Source organism: Frieseomelitta varia, unplaced genomic scaffold (genome assembly GCF_011392965.1).
Source record: "Frieseomelitta varia isolate USP_RPSP 00005682 unplaced genomic scaffold, Fvar_1.2 scaffold_105, whole genome shotgun sequence".
NCBI classification, from domain to species: Eukaryota; Metazoa; Arthropoda; class Insecta; order Hymenoptera; family Apidae; genus Frieseomelitta; species Frieseomelitta varia.
In genome coordinates, this window is record NW_025108695.1 from 54876 (window position 1) to 78671 (window position 23796).

The following is a 23796-nucleotide window of genomic DNA, read 5'->3' on the forward strand; positions in this document are numbered from 1 at the left end:
ATGCTTCAATGTGTATAATATTGCGTGTATATCTGCGTGTATAATACGCGTATCATTACATATAATTACTGTACAATACTATTATCCTCTTTTTACACGATACACATACATGAAAAAGTAATACGTGCATAAGCTCGTGCGTATGAGCTCATATTTTCTCTGTAAAAATATATATATATGTATATATGAATATTTGTAAATATTCATTTAAAACTTACAATAAAATGTCTTCGCGTAAGGAAAACGTATGGACGGCAGAAGTATGGACCGCGTTTCGATCGCATATATTAATATAAATATAAAATTAAAGGAATACGCTTTCAAAGAAATGAAATTTTGTTTCAAAGAAATTATGATAAATTATGTTAGTTATTTAACGTAAATGATGTACTGAAGATATTTATACAGAGTGTCCCGTATTTCAGTTCGTCTAAACTTTGCCATATCAAATAAGATTAAAATATCATGTAGCAAAATGTAAAAAAAAATATTACGTATGAAACGTAAAGCTGTACATACTTGTATATACATTTTGAATTATTCCATTTATCAATGCAAAATTGATATTGAATTTATTGTAAACCGAATTTCATAATAATTTTGTCGAATTTTTTTTTCTTCACTCATTTGATTCTTAGTAGTCAATTTGTCTTCTGTAGATATTTCTGTGTAGGCTTTTGCTTCTGTAGTTTCCCATAAGTAGAAATCTTTTCATAAATATCTCTGCATCTTGTTCTATTCTGTGTTAAAATAAAAGATCTATTTGTTATATTTCATTATTTTTGTTATACCTTTTGTTATACTATGAAACATTTAAGAACTTTTCGTTACATGATATTTTAATTTTATTTTTATTTATAAAAACAAAAAAGTTTGAATACTAAGTTACAGGATATGCTGTATATATACATAACTGGCCAAATCTTTATATGATTCATTGAACTCAAGAATTGGAAACAGATGAGATTCCGTTTTTTTTAAAAACTCTTTTTACTCGAGAGCAAAATAAATTAGAAACTTAGCTTTACAAATGGAAATATGATTGAAATTTCTGACCAGAGATGTAAATATACTGAAAAGTGGAGCATCCAAATCTTACGAGCATACATTTAATTAAAAATTATAAAAACAAGTGAAGGATCTTAACAAAAACGAGCACAAACTATCATTGCTGTGATAGTTACATAATAGTTTCAATTACAAACCTCTAACAGAATATAGATTCTATTGCGTGTTCATCGAATTACTGACTATTCATGATCAATTATTATAAAATCGGATACATAATACAGTACTATATAATCGCAGATAAACATATGATATCATAGTACTAGAATTATCGACATTTTTATCAAAAACATAAAATTTCTATCAGAGATATAAAGTAAAAAAATGAGGAAACTTTATATACAATGGAATTCACAAGCTTTCACTTATACATTTGATCACTTTGTCAGTTCTAGTGTTAAGCAGCAATAAACACATTTTGTCGTTTTTACATTACAATGGATTTATTATTTTGTTAGAGACTCATAATTGACAACATTCTATGACTTTGAAACTAATCACCTTTGCCAAACTGGATTTAAATTAAAGATTTGTTGCTTATTTTGATAATTACTGTATGTCCTTGAAATTTGACGATAGGATTTTTTAACACTCTGTATATTTATAGATATGTACATAATTATCATTTTCTTTTCTTGAGATTTCTAGATGTAAGACAACTACTAATAAAATAGTACTTGGAATCCCGTGAATAGAAAGATGATTAAATTTGAATTTAATTACAGATCGTAATAATAATAATAATAATTTTATCAGATATTGTATTTAGCAACGATAATAGTGATAGCGATAATAATGATTCGATGTGAATAGTGACGATCTGCTCGCATGCAATGAATAAACTGCTTAGAGAATAGGTGCAAATAAAGTGTATGTAACTAATTCTATACGATGGACAATTATCATACAAATATCTTTTTTTTTTTAGGAACTTGAAATTCTGTGATATTCAATCGAATTCGAATGAAATTCAAGATCAAGCAAGATCAAGATCTTAAGAAGAAAGTCAATAAAGAGTTTATCGATTATTGCTTTGTACACTTTTAACAAATAGACATTTCTCGATCAATTGTTCGTAATTAGTTGAAAATCTTTATAATCTCTGAGTCACTAAAATTCTTCATTTTGTTGAGAATATACTATTTGTTATTTTTCTAGCTTCGTTTGTGATATGTTTTGCCTTTATAAGACAAAGATTAATAATGAAATAAAATATATATAGACTATGTATATGTAAAATATATTTGATAAATTAATTCCAAAATTTGACTGGAATATCGATCCTTAAATTTTTTTCCTTTTAATGTAGTATGAATATTTGTTTGATAATAATAATAATTAATGATAATTATAATATTTTTTGTACATGAGTATATAAATAATATAAAGTTAATTGAAACCACATGTTGATTCTTAATAATAGTTGATGGGTGTGATTTTGGAATACTCTTATTTCCAAAAAAAGAAAGAAATTTATATATATAAGTATATATACAAGTATTATATGTGCATTGAGCCATCTTGAAAATTTAATCGTTAAATTTAATTCATTTTGTACAATATGTTACAGTGTCGTGGTTACCATGTTTTCATGTTTTCTATAAAAAAAAAAGTAATGAAAACTTTAAATTGCCACCCATCAACTAACATTCATATGCTTTCAATGCAAAAGAGCACGTATACTATTTCTAACGTCGAAATGAAAATTATAAATTTCATTATATTTACTGCTTGAGTCTGTGAGACCTATTCGTTCCTATTGATCATCATAGTCTTCACGCTACACGGTACACCGTAATAACATATAAAATACAATTATAGATTTATTTGATATGTATATATAGATATATTAGCAAATATATATATATATATAATTTCATAGTTTGAGACTAAATGGAGACGGAATATGTTACGAAGCTGCAAGTAGGTCCTGCTGTATAAATATTCAACGATTGTTCGAAAAGAAATGTAAACTCTTCGTGTCAAATTCTCTGTGAATCATTAACAAAGCAATCATTCGTCGCAGTCACGATAAAAGTACAACGTGTACTCTGAATAATCAACACCGTGTTTGTTCTTACAGATATTCTGCAAAAGAAAGATCAGAAGGAAAATGGAGTTACAATATTTATAAGAGGAAATATTTAATTTGAAATAGTAGAATTAATTACCTCTTGAGGTTGTACAGTAGGCACGCGAAACCTCAACGTTTTCCTAAGATAATGAGCAACATCGAGAGGGAAAGATTGATCTCCTCGTTGATTGTTACTTTCAATATCGATCTTTAGTCGAGCCTGCTGTTGTATCGTGTATTTTCGGCCGCAGGTTAAAGATTCATCGATGCCAGGACTAATCGGGGAGGAGCACTGTTGCACTACTTGACCGTACCAAGACATCCCACTGAGTTAAAAATAAAATTTATAATCATAAATGTGGAACATTCCAATGTGACGACGTACGTTAAATGCACCCTGGCTCATTTTGTGTCTTATTTTATTACTCTTATAGATCAAACATTCATTCTCTTTCACTTACATTTTTACTTATTTCATTGCAATTAGTAATACTATGTAAAAGAATTATGGATATAACATCTTACATGAAATGTAACGTAAGTTGAACATCTGGCATATATTTGGACAGAGGAATGATGCAAGATATATTATTCGGTGTATCCTGTGAGGACGCGGAACAATACTTTTGATCGAGTGAAGTATTGAAGCTTTCTGCTACTATCCATAATTGTGGCTTTGGTTCTGGTGGTAATGATCCTGCAGCGTTACTGGCGACTTCTGCCCAATCTCCACTACCGGTTTCCCTTCTTGTCCTTTTAGGCGGATATTTGTAATTATTCTGTGACAAATAAAATCATTTTTTACATCTGTAGAATTTTCACAGTTAATTGATACTTACTTCTTTTACCTCTTTTACAAGTGTCTGCGTGTTTAGATCGGATGGAAGCCTGCCATTTTGGAAGCTTTTGCTTATTTTACGTTTTTCCTCGAATACATTCAATGGTTGTTCTATGTGATCTGCTAAAAAATGAAATCATATCTTCTTGTTTACATACGTTAACAATAAAATACTTCTTCTTAATGTTTTATTTATTATTGTTATTATTATTATTTCATAATAAGCAAGAACCGATTAATTTTCGTTTCAAACATTTTTTCATTAAGTTATCAGAAGTGCCTACAAAATTGTGAAGATTATTTTACTGAAGATTATGTATATGCACGTATATAATATAATGTATATACATATTAATAATAATGTTACATTATACATATAAAAATATAATATTATATTCATATATAAATATTAATATCTAAGGTATACATGAACTATCATATTACATATCACCTTGAATGTATGAAAAATTATCTGGATAAAAATTGTTCAGAAAGGGCTATATATAACATATGACATGACAGTAATAATTTTGTTATAGCTGGAGAAGTTGAAGATCATTTCAAAGTCATCTTTATTTTTTTAAATTGAATGATATTGTGGTTCCATTTGTGGTTCCATTAATCGATGAAGCTTGATATTCTTTATAAGAAAAAGTATCAATCTATATGTGCTTTAAAACTGCTAATTTGAGAGATATTCTAACTTTAATTTTCTGTAAAATCTACTCTATGAAAGATGAGGAGGGACAGGAGTGATATTCTTATGCTCATACTGTCCTTGTCTTTTATGCATAAATTTTATAAAATTGGAGTTAACATATCTCTTAAATTAACATACATAGATTATATTTTTATAAAGAGTGTCGTGCTGCGTTGATTAATGTATCAAAGAATATACTATTTCATTTTAAAAAATGGTAGTGACTTGACTTCCACTCCTCCACAAAAAAATCATTATGTACTGCTGCATTACGGCCAGCTTAATACAGAATAATTTTTATTAACGAAAGTTTCATATCTTCAAAAACAACGAAGATATTCAAGTTACGTGTTCATCTTATATATTATGATACACATATTCTATAATATTATAATATTAACATACATTGATATAATTTATATATAATTTTCGTTTTCATACGTTTAAGAAAGAAATGTGCGACTTACAAATTGATTTCTTTTCCGGAGGATGATCAGGTTGAGGTTCCTCAAACTGATGAATCTTGGTTGTACAACAGAATATCTAGAACATTATTATGTTTTACACATGTTATATACTGAATAAGACGAAACAAGTGATTTAATCGAGAAAGCTTTACCCGACAAGGATTTTCAAATTCGCTGAAGTGCTTGGGACAATTCGACGGTCTGCCTAATGGAATTGGACCCTTGTTCAAAGATGACTCCACTTCCGATCCTTGATCGTTTTCATCCACGTTACTAGGAATAGCACCGGCGCCATGTCTACCCAACCAGTTCCCAGGAAATTCGCTAAAATAATTTAATACACGTTAAAATATTCATAATGAAGTTTGAAGGAACAGAGGTTTTAATAATTATTTATCAATAATAAGGTGATAAAAATTTTGATTTTGAAATTATTTTAGAAAATTGAAACTATTAATAGTTACAAACCTATTTTTTTCAAGTTTTGATTGTGGCCCAGAATGACTAATAGGATACCAAGTAATTTCTTGAGAGTAAACCTGTTGCTTGGTCTGAGGCGCTTGCGTAGAAAACGCGTTGCTCTTCACGGACAAACTACTGTCCAAGCCTCTGCTATAGGATCCATGTTTAGTATACGAGGATGATAATGTACTACCTAACAACGAATTGTACCGAGGATCGTAATTAGGCGTGCTCGATGCTGCAGAAGGATGAGCTGGTCTGATAGCCAACATTCCATTGCTGGCTACCGCGGTCCATTCGAGGCTGCTACGTTTCTGATATTCTAAGAAATATAACGTCGCCATTGCCACTAAGCTGCAATGTAAAAAAACGATTCGATTAAATACTATGGCGATTAATTTGTTACAAGAATATGCTTGCGCATAATAAAATTTGAATTACCAGAACGCCATGATGAGGATAAGTATAACAATGATAATTTGAATAAACTTATTGCTGCAGAGAAGCTCGTCCTCCCGTTCGCATTTCTTTCCTTTTCCCTGTACAGTGGTCTTGTTATTGATAGAGGATGAGTATTTGTTACTTGATATACTAGAGATTGTACTAATCGAACTTTTTAGACTATCGCCCCTTTTCAGCTTCGCCAACCGTTTATTTATTCGCTCCAGTTGATCTATGCGAGTTTCCAAGCTATCCGTCACCTGGAAATTTTTACAAAATCACAAAAACGATACATTAACGACAAGTTAAGATAATAATGGCTAAAGTCGATAAGAATATAAAGTCAAAAAATAGAAGAGAAGAAAATTGAAAGATAGAAAGATTAGATAACCATCTTACTTTACACAGTTCTTTCACAGCACCGACATTCTCCATGAATATCCTCTCCTTATTCACCAGCAGAAAATTCTCGATTCTCTGGCCATTTGGAAGGACAATGTCTCCAGCAGGCAACACAGCTTCCGGTAATATCTGCTGCACTTCCTGCGCAATGACACCCGTGTCTTCTTGCTGTTTGATACCCAGACCGGAATGTTGCGCAAATTCTGGCGCGTATCTGTAACGAACCACTCTCAGCTGTTGCACATTTCGCAATTGCTCACGCGTGTCCACTTCCTGTACGTTTTGTTTCGCTCGTGCATCACTGGGTTGGACAATATGGCCAGTCACCTGTAAACATTAATCATTAGCTACGTTTCCCTTGTTTAATTAGGTCTGTTAGGGTATCGTAAGTAAATAACATTACCTTCATATTGCCATGAACAACCAGAGCTTCGTCAGGCCTGTCGGTGTTAATTCCAACTCGACCAGTATGATAAACACTGTCCGGTGCTGCTCCTCTTTGCCAACCACCCTCGCCGCCCACGCCACTGCCTTCCGACTCGAATTGACCGGGGTTACTTGCCTGCATCGTTTTTATTTCATGACAGTTTCTTTCTAATCATTATATATCCATTCCTCGATTTAGCCTATGTGTGTTAATTGAGTATTGTACGGCGGCAAAATTGTTGTCATACGACCAATCGAGAAACGAACGAAGCAAATTCTATGATCACGTTCAAATTTGCAACGTTTAAAACGTGGCAACGAAACAATTTTTCTTAAAATTGTTCACCTTATTTGCAATCGAAGACATTTCAATTAAAAAAAAAAAAATAGTTCTTGCTGATTAATAATAGTTATGATCTCTGATTTAAACAAAACTTATGCTGCACTGCACTCCGCGCAGAGTTGACAAACGATATCAACAACTTGCCCCTACCTTTGAGGCTCAGAAACCTCCGAAACCGATGAAAAGGGAAGCGAGAGTGACTTTTCCAATTTTCCATCAGCTCAGGATAATAACTAACAGTTCGCTTACCAGGAAGAAATCGTTTTACCTCCAATCGAATAGATCACTTTTTGAGCATTTTTTGATAGTTTGAGAGTAACATTGCATTAAAGTCGGAGGAACTTCCTTGATAGCTTAGCGCGCAGTATTTATTAGTGCACTATATAAATGTATATATAATATGTATATATAATGTACTATATAAAATCATGATTTTCATTCGGTTTTTTACATCTTAATAAACGAGTACACCGCGCGCGAGAGTCGTATTATCGTCCGACCAACTAGTGTCAGTTGATCATATGATTTTTAGTGCCGTATGATACTCAATTTCGTTTAACGCAGTACTTTTTTACACGGACTTTTTATATGCAGTTTCAATTTACGTGATCTCATTTTACATGGACCTTTTCCCCCTCTTCCATTAGGTATTGATAATTAGTCTTTGTAAGAAACAATAGTTTAATTCAGCAAAATATTAAAAATATTTACTAATTTACTAACATATGATTCGCCATTGATTTCTTTATAAAAATATATAAAATAAATCTTTTTATAATTTATTGGTTTTTTTAAATTATTTTTTTCGTATTAACTTTTTCTATGCGGTTCTTTTTCGTGAAAGAAAAAAAGAACTGCGTGGAACGGATAATTTGCATAAATCGAGGGATACATTCAAATGTATAATGTATATTTGAACATTTCTTTGAACATTCATCATAAATAGTATAAATATAACTTTGTATAAAATACTTTTATGAATGCATAGAACTTTATGAATAACTTTGTATAAACTTTATGAATGCATAGAATGCGCATAATATGTATTAACTATCTAAAGTACAGTACTTGTCGTAATATTTGATAGATGAGACAAATTTCATTTCGTTAATTATATTCAGAAAAATATAAAAATGTATAAATATCCATAGTATAGCTATAAAATAAAAATAAATAATAAGATTGAAGTGATTTTTTTCTTCACTAACTAAACATTCTATTACGACATTTTCTGTCGGATTTAAAATTTACAACTATCTCTATAAATCAACTCCTCTGAGTGCTTACTGAAATTACCAAATGTTCTAAATGTTCAGTAACAAACGAGGGACATGTAACAAAAATTAAAAATTAAGAATTCGTCTGTAAACGTACCTTTCGATACATTTATTCAACATATTGTAATATGTTATCCATTAATGAAATTAATTATTTTAAGCATTTTAAATTATTTGTGCGATACTTTTATACGGATTAAATTAAGAATTAAATTTAGACGATATTATTTTGATGGTTTAATTACCCTGACGATTATTCTTTCGGATGCATGAGCTACCACCTGATAGCTAGCTTGATCAGCAGTGTGAGCATGCAGACCGACAACCAAATGGAAATATCTTTGATCTGGATTCGGTTTCCCTTTCTTTCGCATGTTGTTACTAGTCGTCTCGCTGAAGTGAAGACGTCCAACAGTTACCTTCGTAACACGCTCGCCGCCTAGTTCCACCCTGAAAGCAGCTCTATTTTAGTGTAACGTAACCACTTTGATCATTTTCGTGGAAAAGATTAGCTAAAATTTCGCACCAAAGATTCCGAAACGTTTTTGCTTCATAATTTCCATTGTATCATCATATTAAAACGTGAAACGAAAGAAGAATAGTGCACATTGATTGATTGATTGATGGATCATGTGGATTTTCGTTGCCTGTGTACTTACGTCACTGGATGGAATGGTTTCTTGCTCCTGTCGCTTTGACTTTGCTCGACTCTGATCGTTTGCGTCGGAGACTCGACTTTGACACCGTAAAAATGCAATTGGAAGCTACTTATTTTCTTCAAACCTTCGCCAGTTCGAACGAATATAGCTTCGCCTTGAAGCTGAGCGTGACAAGTTATCTGAAGATATTTACATATCAATATAATCACATTTGGTGTTTCTAGTGTCTTCGATAATGTAACAATAATAAATAACGTTATTGTTGAAAATAATTGTTTAATGTAATATGATTATTTTTTTCTGCTCTTCTAGTCCTTAACAGTGTAAGAAAAATATACACTTGTTGATAAAAATTAAGAAACAGAAGTATATATAAATTGGAAATAAAAATAACGTGAATAGGTGATATATATTACTACATTATAAAATACAAGTATTTTTTGGAATCTACTTTTATAAAGGTCACAGTTAATATTGAAACAAAAAAAATCAATCAAAATCCTTGCAACAAGAGTTAAGAAATATAGTGCTTGATTTGTATAATCATCTTTAATAAAAACAATAGCATGTAATAAATATTTGTAATCCCCGTGGAGTTTTAGTGCAGATTTTTATAATTACATGGTACTGTGAGGCATTAATTCAATTAATTGAATAAAAGTCAATCAATTTTTTTGTAACTTTTTTCCATTAATTATATTTTATTGATGAAAGAACAAACTCTCAATTGACGTTTGAATTTTATAAGTGTTTTTGGATTTAAGCCTGGAGACCAACTTGACCCTCTATAATATTTTGTAGCATGAAAAGTGTTTTAATTACTTTGGAAGAACCAATTTAGAATTTTATTTATCGTATAAATATTGTCATTATAAATATCTAGTCGAAAAAATTTTAATAATATATAATTTATTATATGTATATTACATTTTTTAATAATATATAAAAAATATATAACTTAAATGACAATATAATTTAATAACATTATAAAGAGTATTATTCAGTATTGTTTCGTTAAATTCTTTGTATGTTTCATAGCAGTCAAAATATTATTTATAAATAGTACTAGTAATAGTACTAAAAATATTATTTATATATAGTACTAGTAATAGCAAATCAATAGTAAATATTATTTTAAATAGTAAATAGTAAATAAACCTATTTATTTTAAAATGCGAGTATGAGCTTGAGCTATTAAACATTTCATTTGATAGAGTAAGTTTTCAAAATATTCAGTTTTTAAAATATTTATCAATTTCAAAATATTTCAATTTAATATTTTACTTAAGGAATATTGAAAATTTTTGGATTTTATCTTGAAATATTTTATTTATTTTAATTTGTTTTCATTATTTTAAATAATGATTTACTGAAAATAATGATTCACATTCATACATATACATATTTTTGAGTATAAATAGTTTCCTAATCTTCTTTTATAAAGTGGTACATATCTTATATTGAAAGGTTAATTTCTTTCAATACCTTGACGATGGAAACTCTTAAATTTTATTTATTTTAGAACAAAAAACGAATCGAAAATACCGCATTACTTATGAAATGACCGGATACTTCAAGCAAGATTATTTATTTCACGTTTCAAAAACTATTAAACTCAAATATTTCATTTCATATTTTGAATTATTAACATAACATAATTTATTTCGCGATTCAGATCGTTAAAATGAGAATATTTTATTTGCCAGAATTTCACATCCTGCTTAAAATACTGTTTCATTTAAGCTGAACAGAATATAACAGAAGGCATGAAATAGTATTTTTGAAATATTCATTTCTCTGAACATTACCTGAAAGTGATTTTTCTTCTGACATACGAATGCGTCATCGGAATTGCTGAAATTGAATCCCTTGTCCGCGTCGACCCGATAATGAGGCACCGGAAGTTCCTTCAGATTATGATCGCAGAGAACGTGCCAGGAAGTTTGCTGAAAGGGATGAAATCGGATGCACTGGTAACTAGCGTCTATATAGCTATTATCGGCCACTTCGTCGCTGTCGATAACTGCACTGCTGCTACTGCAGCTATGCTCCACGGTACCCAATTCAGGTTCCTGAAAAAAACGACAATATATCAGAGCAGAGAATTTTTTTTATAATTTCTTGCAACGTAGATGTGATAAAAAGAAACATAATGTTCGGGCCATTTTTTAGTATTTCAGTCGCGAAAATTATTTTGCGTAAAGGACGTTAGGCTTCTCGTCCACAATGAATCTATTACTCTATTTTTATAAAGTAATGGCCCTAACGGTCTATCATGAATGTTATGGCACGCTATTTATAATACATTACTTATTGTCTTATTCCCGGCGTATCTGGTGTTTTTGTAACGGTTGAGATCAATCACATTATTGATGATTAATTTCACCGTTTTCGGGGTGATCAAACGATATATGGAGCTTCAAAATGATATTTTAACATTTCTATAAAACAAGCCCATAACTATATGATTTTACCGTTTTTCTATATTTTTTTTATGTATATTTGTACTCTAAGAATGTAGAAAATGCATTTGCAATTGATATGAAAATGAAGATTATAGGGACAAAATATAATCAATTCATTTAATTGAATATTGATGTTAATTATGTCATAGTTATATTATGTTATGTTACTTGGTAACAATATAACATAATAAATATAGAACTTTTAAAAATAAATTCAGCGAATTCATGAAAAATATATTTTAGATCCTTTTTAGATAAAAAAATATAGTGTCAATTTGAAAATTAAGTCAATATCAAAATTAAAAATACAATTTTGATGATATATATATACATTAATGAGAAGTGATGTTACTCTCCTGTAAAATAAAAAATATAATTATGAAATTATAATATTGTATACTCGATATTAATAAAGATATCGTTTATCATATTTTCCCCCTACAGTCTTTCAGTCACTATTTATTTTAGTATAATCGTAACAGTAAAAAAATTTTACTCGTTGCACCTGCTTCACATGGACAAGACCATCCTGGCTTAATTTTCTTTTCTTGGGCGCCGATTGTAGCGACGAATATAATGTGTTCATGTTACCAGGACTATGCTCGTGTGGTAGAGGTACTAAAGTCTGTCCTATTTGCTGCTGCGATTGAATATTTGGTGTTCCTGGAGCGAGATGAGGCGTCAACACAGTTTGAGTTAGTAGCATCGAATCCGTAGAAGATGTTAAAGCCCTTTGCGAGGACGGTAATAAATTTGGTGCATAATTTGCCTGATTGCCTTGATGATGAAGAAGCATTTCTTGAAGAGCTACCTTTTGATCTGCAATTGTATATAAGTTTTATATACAGCGAGCAACGAAAGTATTCGAACGTCATGGTAGAACATAATTGATTATACAAAAATTGTATAATAAATTGCAATTTATTGAAACAAATTGTTTTTATACTATTGTATATACATTTGCTAAATGTATGCAAAGTTGGAGAAAAATTAAACCATAAGTAAAAAAAAATTACATAACATTTTTCACATATAAGGTATAACAAAAGTATTCGAACGAAATTTTAATAGTCATGATAGAATGCAATATATGTGATTATATTGCATTTTAATATCTAGTTGGTTCACCCTTGGCTTTAATAACCCAAGTCTCGAAGACGATTTTCTATACTATTGACTAACTTTGACTTTTTGGTAACTCTTGAATCCATAGAGTGCCACGCTGCTAGGACATTTTATTTTAAAGAATCTTTACTCGTTATAATATTTCTTTTAAGTCTCCTATCGAGTTCTTTCCATAAATGTTCGATGGGATGGGTAATGTACGGAGTACATTATCTAAGATCCATTCTTGTACTATTTTGGTCGTATGTTTGGGGTCTTGGTCCTGCTGAAAGCAAAAATTTCTTGACACATTTAATTTTTCAGCACTATTGATTAAATTTTCTTTTGAAATACTTAAATATTTAGTTTTATCCATGATTCCATCGATGAATACGAGATTTTCAGGCCCATTAGCGGACATGCAGCCCCATACCATTACGGAGCCTCCATCATGTTTCACTGTAGACTTCAAATTTTTTGAATCCAACTCCTTATTTCGCTTCCTCCATATTATTCTCTTACCATCGGACCCAAATAAATTGAATTTACTTTCATCCGAAAAAATAACAGTGTTCCAAAAATTTATGTCCTTATTTATATACTCTTTGGCAAATTTTAAACGAAGTAATTTATTCTTCTTGCTAATATATGGTTTCTCTCGTAAGATTGTACCATGGAAATTGTTTTTCCATAACATTCTTCGACATAATTGGGCGTGTATTTCTTTATTAAAGTTTGTAACAACCATTGCTGCCAATTTTAGAGCAGATGTAAACGGATCTTTCTTTATTTCACGCAGAAGCAATTTTTTCCTCCCGCGGTGTTAATTTTTTTAGACGCCCAGATCTTTGATCATTTGCAATATTTCCCTTCGAATTATACTTTTTTATTATATAATGAATTGTTGATTTGCTTCTGCTTACAAGAGAAGCAATTTCTTTATATGATTTACCTTCTTTGTACAATACAACAATAATTTACTTGTTTCTGATGTTTTACCACTCATTATTTTGAATTACAGGTTGACGTTTAACTCTCAAATACTGTTGGAAATACACTGAAGATCTTTTGTTTACATTTAGACCTTGCGTCTTGTGTTTACAATGTATAATGTTTATAATTCAGCGTTCGAATACTTTTGTTATGTCTCATATGTACTTACCCGTGAAAAATGTTATGTAATTTGTTTACTTATTGTTTAATTTTTCTCTAACTTTGCATATATTTAGCAAATGTATATACAATAGTATAAAAATAATTTGTTTTAATAAATTGCAATTTATTATACAATTTTTGTATAATCAATTATTTTCTATCATGCCGTTCGAATACATTTGATTGCTCACTGTATATATATATAATATTCATAAAATATTTTAATTATAATCGAAAATATAAATAACTCCAAAAATGTAGATTAAATAAATATTCTAAATGGAAATGTTGAATAGTATTTCTTATCTGAATTAATAAATTAAAAAAGTGTATGGTTAATTGAATTTTGGATAATAAAACTACCTTTCTGATATTAAATTGCATATGTTCAAATGGAGATCAAGAAAATTATCAGTTTGTTTCAATATTTAACACTGGATTTTATCTTTTTGCAATTGTTGAAAATATAAGGATATTTATGTTAAAATTAAAATATTGATTTCCGTTTAAGCAGATATATATTACATGTTATATATGTTATATTAACGAACATGTGTAATTGTATAGATTTATTTATTTTAATTATCATCATTTAAATTGTAATTTATAGAATATCTTGATATATATTAGAAACTGATAGTTTTAATATTAAAATGTTATATTTCTTTCTTTTTTTTTTAATTTTCTAATTTTTAGCATAAGTAAATACAGTAACATTTTTTTCGTAGTTCGAACCATCCTCTTTAAATAATTCGAATGTTTTAGTATAAGGAAACACATAATTTTCACGTGAAAAAATTATTTTCCACCCGGAGAAATGAAATCTATGACATGTACGATATGTTCATCATTTATAAACAAAATGTTGATTTATGATAGAATTAAACATGATAAACATAAATTCTTAAACATTTCATATTGCTTTTCTTTTTTAGTGAAATCTTGTATTTGTGACCTTATATTTTAGTAATTTCTTTATGTAATTATAAAATAATGTAATACAGTATAAAAACATCTATTACTAATATCTCAATGTTTTGTTTGAATAATGAAATGTTCAAATAGTAGAACGTTCGAATATTAGAGTAAAACAGGGGTTCGGATATGAATGAAACTACTAAATAAGTATAAAACAACTTAGTATGGAGTTTTCTCCAAATATTACTGGTATGCATATAGTAAAAAATTAGTATAAAATATAGAAAAATAAATAGAAACATTAATTGATTTAATATCGTTGGACTTAAAATATAGTTGAATTTTTGAATAAAATTCGTGATCTTACGCGGTGAATGTACATGTTGTGTATCGTTGTGACCTGGCGGTGAATATGGTGGTTCGCTGCCACTATCGGGTGGGCTTTCTGGTAATGCATGTCTGAAACAAAGCATTCAGATAAAATTTTTAACAATTCTAAATAATTAAGAAATTAATTTGTAAGTAAAGTAATTTTACCAATTATGAATGAGCATAAATACCATTAATAATATATTTATTATGCGACAGAACTCCCATTTGTATTTCATTTCCTCCGTTTACTATTATTCGAAAGATTCACGAGAAAAAAGAAGAGTATCAAGTTTTAATATTTCTTAGGAAATGAAAATTTATTTTCCAATATTATAATGTCATAACTTTATATTTCCTCATATATAAAAATAAGTATAAAGCTAAGAAAATTTTAATTCGCAATGTGACAAAATCAGGTGAAGAGTTTGTTAAAATTGAAATTTCCCCTTTTTTCCATGGATCATTCATTTATCATTTTTATTTCGTCTGCGATGTAATTTTAATTACCGAATAATTGTGATAAAAATATTTCTAGTTATAATTAATTATAATATACAATAAATAGTAATTAAAAATTGTGATTTATTTATTCCTTACGAATAAATTTAATCATAGTGAAAATATTAATAACAAATACATCGTATTAAAAATAAAAAGTGATAAAAAGATTTTTATTTTTTAGGCACATCTTGAAAACTAAGATCGAGCGGCGGTAATATGTATAAGGAAAAGTTGTTCGGAATGATGACCTTGACAACATATTTCAAGCTATGATTCCGAGTAATTATCTAATGAATAGTAGACATCCGTTTAAAAACAATTCTATCTTCGTAGCAACCATTGGTTATTTATATCCTCAAAAAATTCTTGGTATTAATTTTTTACGTCATTAAATTGGAATTGCAGACATTTCCAAATAAGCTTAAAGATGGAAATAACGAATGTAGACATTCTTTTGAAAAACAATTCTATTTCTTACAGCAATCATTAGGCAATCACTTTTAAAAAAAGATTTCTAGTATTAATTTACCACTCGATTCTGAGTTCAGAGAATAATTCGGTAAATTTTCAAATAAAATTAATAACAAGAAAACTAAAAAAAAAAAAAAAAAAAAAACAAGGTTGTATTACGACCGTTAAATTATTTACATCTTTAAAAAAAGAATGTCCTTAGTATCAATTTATAAGAATTTCAATTGTGAGAGATTTCGAATGACTCAATCCATGAGGCTGACATTCCAGCCCTTAAATGAACTCTTACTTACGGGAGAACGTACGATTGCGGATCCTTGTAAGCAGCACCATTTGGTACGGTGTTGGTACCGGATGTGCACGTACTCGAGACCGGATGACTTTGGGTAATCGGCGATGGTAATCGAGACGGTGGTTGTTGAGTGGTTGCCACCTCCACGCGACCGTGCGTCGTTGCTCCACCCCCGTTCTCATTGTGAGCCAATGTATCCGCGAAATACCTACCATGAAATAAGTAACCGTGCAATTACACATGTAAAAATAGACATTCATTCGAAATCAACGAAGTAAGTAATCTAGAATAATGAAATAAAAATTTGATTTTGTCGATAAAAACTTCAAGATATTATATTGTTTTTTTATTATTTGTTATTTTATTATATTTATGTTTGTATTATGTTATGTTATAAATTTATGATTTGCATAAGATATTAAATTATTATTATATTATTATGTAGTATATTAGTACATGATTTTATAATATTGAATTATATATATTATACTATAATATAATATATTTTTACATTTTACAATATTGAGACACTATCTTATAATATTGAATTATATTATATCATATTACACTATATTATATTATTATTGTTAGTATATTAGTACATTATTTTACGATATTGAGACACTATTTAATAAAAATCACTATTATATTATTATGTAGTATATTAGTATATTAGTACATTATTTTACGATATTGAGACACTATTTAATAAAAATTATTATTATATTATTATGTAATATATTACTATATTAGTACATTATTTTATAATACTGAATTATATATATTATACTACAATATAATATATTTTTACATTATTTTACGATTGAGACACTAGTTAATAAAAAGTATTATTATATTATTGTGTACATTAGTACATTTGTATTACTTTATAATATTGAATTATATACATTATATCATATTACACTATATTATATTATATTGTTACATTATTTTACGATATTGAGACACCACTATTTAATAAAAATTTAGAAATTTAGAAATATACGTTTAATTTTGCATTATTGCGAATCAAAAGTTCATAAATGATTTTATTATGAAGAAGGAAATTGCTATATAATAACTCAAACATTCTATTGCCTCATTAATTATATGATAAATCTATTCATAAATTGTTTTTCTATTTTAGCATGAAATATTGCGAAGTATGTAAATACAGGAAGATTTAGTATTTCCTCATTCTCTTTGAAAAGGATAATTACACTTAATAAATTCATCGATATCGATGACTATAAAAATAATATTGATAAATAATGACATATTTTTACCAATATTTACCTTGCGTATTATTAAGAGATAATTTGACCTTTGGTTTTCTTAATTGGGATTTCCCTACGAATTCCAATACAATCTAAACAGCGATTTACGTTGAATTTTATATTGCTTCTCGTAATTATGCAATTATCTTGTCGCGAATCTGCGGATCCTTGAAACTTATACCAATTACTATTGAATATTTTCTTGTTGTCTCGTAAGTTTTTTTTTTTCGTGCATTCCTTACAACCAAAGAAATATACCTCGCGTTCACGATAGTAAAAATAACTTTATTTATATTCAATCTATATATTATAAAATTTTACAAACCAGTAAAATATAAAAATATCGTGATATCATGGCATAGATTTTCAGAAAAGTATTTTTTACAAAATCATTTACTTAAGCTGAATTGAACAATTCATCATTTTAAATTTTACAAACCAGTAAAATATAAAAATATCGTGATATCATGGCATAGATTTTCAGAAAAGTATTTTTTACAAAATCATTTACTTAAGCTGAATTGAACAATTCATCATTTTCATTTCTATTCATTCAATTTTTAAAATTTCTCATTTTCTAGCTCTTAGTTTGTTCCAAATTTTTATTTTCACAATGGGAATAAAAATACCTGTTTTCTCGCATTTTGGGATTTTTATATAAGTTTCTTTTCACTTCTTTGAATCTTATGTAGAAAATCAAACTATAACCTCCAGCATGATAAAACAGAAATCATGATTAAACGATTGTCATTTCATTAATTCATTTAAATATAATTTATTTTTGAAAAATAAGTACTAGTTTAACTGGAATTTCCTGCGGAATTGAAAATATCAAAATATAAAATGAAATAATAATAACAAGTAATTTCTACAGATTTTAATCTTCTAATCTAAACAAATTCTTGATGTAATAAAAATCATTTGATTAATATTTCCAAATAAAATTTAATTCAATATATGTAAATTAATTATATAAATAATGTTCTTAAAAGACTTAAAGAACCTAAAGTCCTTATCTCTCTTCTCAAAAGTTCTTATTTATCCAAGCCTTGAAAATTTGACAAACTTACGATTGGAATTTTTCTCGTAAGACATAAATGAAAGTTATACGTAATAAACAATTTTCAGTTTCAATTAATCTGTAATTAAAAGATACAATTAATTTTTTCAAATAAAATAGTTTTAAACAATTGCTACCTAAAAATACTCTGAAGGTAATACATAAAATACGCAGGTAATACATAAAATACGACATACAATTTCCAACAATTTTAATGACACTAATTTTTCACTCAATCAATTTCCCCAAATAAAATTTATTTTTAAAAAATTATTCCTCAAAGAACTCTGCTTCTTTAAATTTTCAAATCTTCAACAGTTTCAATTTAATGTTCCTAGAAAATCGTAAGTTTTTCCAGTTTAAAATGATATGTTCCAGTTTATGTATAGTGGGTCACAAATAACATATTAGTAAAATCTCATGTTAGTTTAATTTACTACATACAGAAGTAATATGCACAATTTCCAATAATGAGTTATACAATAATAATACAAATAATATAAAAATTCAAAAAAGTATTGACACGTACAACTCCAATGCTTAATCGACATTTAGTGGTGAAAAAAAATACAGAAATTCTTTTACAAATACTGTAATGATATTGACACTAGAACAAGATATTATATTATGTTCAAATATATGGTAAAACTGCAAAAAAAGCCTCTCACATGTCATGTTCTTTCTGATTCTCGAATTTCTATTATTACTTGTATTATTATTGCATGAATCATTACTGGAAATTACTATTGTGCACATTACTTTTGTATAATCCAATTATATAAATTTTATTAATATCATTTATTTTCACAAAGATATAGCACAAAATCTAGGATCCAGTACCAAAGCCACATAAAAAAGTGGAATATGTTCACAATTAGCTTTCTTCATACATTGATACAAATTTCGTGTTTAAATCATTAATATTATTATTGCTTCATACGTTTGACAATGAGAATTGAGAATAACGAAGTATGATTTGTCATACACTTTTTAAATGCTAAAAAATGCTAGTGCAATTTATAATATATAAAATAATATATAAATATATAAAAATTCTTTTTATGTTACGATGAGTATTTGAATGGTGGTGACGATTATATTAAAAAAAAAAAAAAATAAATACATATACTAATTATAAGTAAAGATAGTATTTTAAATAAGTAAATATATTAATTATAATTAAAGATAATTTTTCAAAATACATTAAAATTATTATTTTAAACAAAGTATTATTTTCTAGACGATCCTCATATGTATAATAAAACGAAATTGGAAATAGTTTTCTAATGTTTTCAATCGCACTGAACTCTCCTCATTAATTTCTCCAAATTTTACTCTCTAAATTTTCAAATATTTAGCACCTTCAACTCGATATTTCTTGCGAAATTATACAAAGTGTCTTAATCTACAGATAGAGAAAAGAAAAAGTTGTTACATAAAATTCGTCAGTAACAATTTATTAGAGAATTATAAAAAAATACTGTATACATGAAATAGGTAGTTTTCTATTCCTATTTGATCACTTATTTGTTTAAAGTGACTTTACAAAAAAAAATTAGTACAAACGTAATTAGAAACGTAATTTTATCGAAATTTAGTAAAATTTTTAAGAACTTTATAGTTTTATTAATTGTTCATTGATATCAAGCTTGTGTCCAATGAGAATAGGATTTCGAATTCAAAATACATATTAGGTAATCACTTTTTATTGCGTTATTACAATTTATGACGATTAACGATAAAATGATAAGAATAATAAAACATGTGCTTAACTACGCTGACACGACAATACATCTATGTTTTGTAATAGAAAATGAGTCGCCATCTACTTCATGCACAAAACATTTATTTATATTCTATGACAAAACATTTGCTGGTGGATTTTATATAACATTCATTTCCTTCTGTAGATCCTCGCAATTACCAAAATGCCGATTATTTATATAAAATACGAAATAAAAACTGTAACAGACAGTATCCAATGGTTTCGATCGCAGTAAACATTAATTTTCCCAAATTTCACTAACCGAGGCTAACTTCTCCAAATTCTCAAATCATCGACAGGTTCAGCTGGATGGAAAATCGTGCATAAAACAGGGAATGAAAGCTATAATAGACGATTTCCAGCTGTTTTAATTCCATTGACCCGCGGCGCAACAGGGATCAAGGGTGAAGAGCTTCCATTCGGTTGATCCGTGAATGAAATCTGTTTCTGAGATCAGCGCGGGGCTTTTAATGGAACGAATGCGTTACCAGGCCTAACGCGGCAACCACTGATCCCATCAATTCCGTCCAGCCTGTCTCTGTCATTATATCATTACACCTCAGCGGTCGCTACCACATGATATCTGTCTGCTTTTTCTATACATAGTGCACGTATATACGTGCAACACTTTGTATTCGACAGTGTACTCCAACGACAATGTACGTGTTCATTTCTGACACATGCGTACGCCGTCCTTTTTTTTTTTTTCCTTTTCTCCGCGCGCGTTTTCTGCGCGTACACTGTCGGCCATAAGTTTCGGATTATCTGTTTTTATCGCGTGTTTTCGGATGCACTGGATGAAAGTGTTATTTCGTACACAGCGCCCCGTGAGCTATAAATATTGAGAGGAGGAACACGTTGATAAACACGTAGATTGAAAATCATTTGCGAGAAATATTTACGAGAAATATGGTTGCGCACGATCATTTTGCTCGAGTGTGTACTCGGGATGGAAATTTTTTTTTACAACTGTACTGGAGTAATTACATATATTTCTTCGTCAATGATTTGAATATTGTATGTATAGTGTGCGTGCGAGTTATTTAATAATCTAGTTATTAATAACTTCATAAAGGTAGTTTGATGGAAATTTTTTTATTATATTTTTTTCTATATATTCTTTGTAAATCAGTTGTGATTTAAATAATATAGATATGTGTATTATACATATATGTAGTTATATGGAATTATAATATATATGTAATATACTTACATACTTATGCTATAATATATAATAATCTAATTATTAATAATTTAATAAAGGTAGTTTGATGGAAATTTTTTTTATTATATTTTTTATATATTCTTTGTAAATCAGTTGTGTTTTTTATATATTCTTTGTAAATAATATAGATATGTATATTATACATATATGTAGTTATATGTAATTATAATATATATGTAATATACTTACATACTTATATTATAATATATAATAATCTAGTTATTAATTTCATAAAGGTAGTTTAATTGAAATTTTTTTATTATATTTTTTTCTATATATTCTTTGTAAATCAGTTGTGATTTAAATAATATAGATATGTATATTATACATGTATGTAGTTATATGTAATTATAATATATATGTAATATACTTACACACAATATATTGTATGAATTATTGAATTTTATATAACATTTTTGACAAATAAATAAATTGAAGATTTTTTTATAATTTTGAGCTACATAATTGCGAGTATTTATGTATTTACGTTGTCGGTATATATGTACAAAATGCGTAGTTACAAATGTGTGGTTCGTATGTTATATGAATCAGAAATATAAGAGATTAATTTAAAAGTAGGGGTAAAATTTTTATTGATGGAAAGAATTATTGACGAAAATTGATGTAAACAGGATGGTAAGTAGAACGTATCGACGATGAATGTTGGAAATGGAGATCTGTTTGCATAATGTTACACATGTGTGTCTTCGTAATGTAGGCGTTAACGATGGCTTCCCCATCGTTGAAGTCAAACATGATTGTCATTGAGCAAAAACAACCTAAATCCTCTAATCACTAAATAACGATCAAAGCAACTTGATTTTACACAATTTTGTCTGAGCAAATTTTAACATTCTGTCAATTAATTAACATTAAAATCATTATCGCGACCATGCGAAAAACATAGAAGTTCATTTACTAATACTTGAAAGCGAGTTTAAAGTTTAATTCATTGCGTCTTAGGAATCGTTAGTTAGTTTATCATTCCCATCAGCAGTCATTTTCAAATATTTGAAAAATTCCGCACAAACACAAGCTATCCTCGAAACTGGCTAATCAACTAATTAGCTTCCAACTGAAAATCAAAGAATTTCACGTGACTCTGATCTTTCTTGTTCAAATGTAACGACCTTGAATCTTCAATTCGAAATTTTTGTTACTTTGCAGGAATACAAATTCAAGATACAAACATTTAAATTAAAGTGTATGAAAGAAATAAAAGTCACTTACGTGGCTGGTTGTTCGCTGTCGCTGTTGATAAAATCTTCCAACTGCGAGAAGTCCAGGGCCTCATTGTCTATGCCTCCGACGAAATCGCCCCGACCTGAATAACATACGAAGAATCCAAGAGTCATTCGGTTCTGCTTGTTTGTGATTCTTATCTGACAACGATCTTAAAAAATCATGATAACACGAATCTCGTCTAAATATATCCTTCCAGGAATGTCTTAGAACACAATGCGAAGATATAACGGAATACAGAATGTTTCGTTATAATGTTTCGTCAAGATGACTTGTCCTTTCTTTAAATTTATTTTACGTTTCCATCCCAATTTTAATTCAAAATGTAATTTCTTTTTAATATAAAATTTATTTATAAATTTAATTCAATTTTCATTCTTTTCGCGATTTTCATATTATCGAAAAACGATAGTACAAACGTGTTCTTTAATATCGTATAAAAAAATAAATAATTATCCTCATAATATGTTAAGAGCAAATATGAAATATTTTGCACTAAAGTTTATATTTCTGGCCATTCTATTTAAGTTTCTCTCAACTCCACGACGTTAATCTTAGTGTACAGATTCTTTTGAAAATATTATACAACTTCAAATTTAATTATGAATCACATTTGTATAAACTATTTTATAGTTGTTACAAAATCTCTTTCTTAAGTAAGTTACACGTATCCTGGTTTATGTAGAGTGGTACAATCGAAGAATAGAAGATGAAAAAATAAGTCGGTAAGAATAAAATCGAGTTTGATAATTCATTAAGTATGTTTGAATTTAGCTAATTTCGTACTTTCGA

The 23796-nt window shown here is 28.4% G+C and overlaps 1 protein-coding gene across 4 annotated transcripts; it reads right to left on the reverse strand.

Moving 5' to 3' along the window:
* Window positions 1–982: 982 nt before the first annotated feature.
* LOC122528217 (myelin regulatory factor-like protein) lies at window positions 983–23152 on the reverse strand. Of its 4 annotated transcripts, none has more exons than XM_043653138.1 (17): window positions 22993–23152; window positions 16437–16643; window positions 15167–15258; window positions 12128–12441; window positions 10966–11229; window positions 9158–9336; window positions 8744–8960; window positions 6856–7014; window positions 6450–6779; window positions 6051–6310; window positions 5616–5963; window positions 5300–5471; window positions 5148–5223; window positions 3982–4103; window positions 3668–3921; window positions 3240–3468; window positions 983–3156 (listed from the first exon to the last, which is right to left on the reverse strand). In XM_043653138.1, exons 1-17 carry the CDS (start codon window positions 23115–23117, stop codon window positions 3082–3084), a joined length of 3423 nt encoding a protein of 1140 aa, XP_043509073.1. In that variant the 5' UTR covers window positions 23118–23152; the 3' UTR covers window positions 983–3081. The 4 variants fall into 4 exon arrangements, with proteins under 4 accessions (XP_043509073.1, XP_043509083.1, XP_043509063.1 ...); XM_043653148.1 differs by having other exon boundaries at window positions 8744–8948; window positions 12119–12441; XM_043653128.1 differs by having other exon boundaries at window positions 3982–4100; window positions 12119–12441.
* Between the last annotated feature and the right edge of the window lie 644 nt (window positions 23153–23796).

Coding starts and splice junctions, on each gene's coding strand:
- LOC122528217 (XM_043653119.1), bottom strand. CDS start 23,117: ATGACTCTTGGATTCTTCGTATGTTATTCAGGTCGGGGCGATTTCGTC. Junction 12,442..15,166: donor ACAACATGTACATTCACCGC/GTAAGATCACGA, acceptor ATACAATTGCAG/ATCAAAAGGTAGCTCTTCAA. Junction 4,104..5,147: donor TCCGGAAAAGAAATCAATTT/GTAAGTCGCACA, acceptor TTCATTTTTTAG/CAGATCACATAGAACAACCA.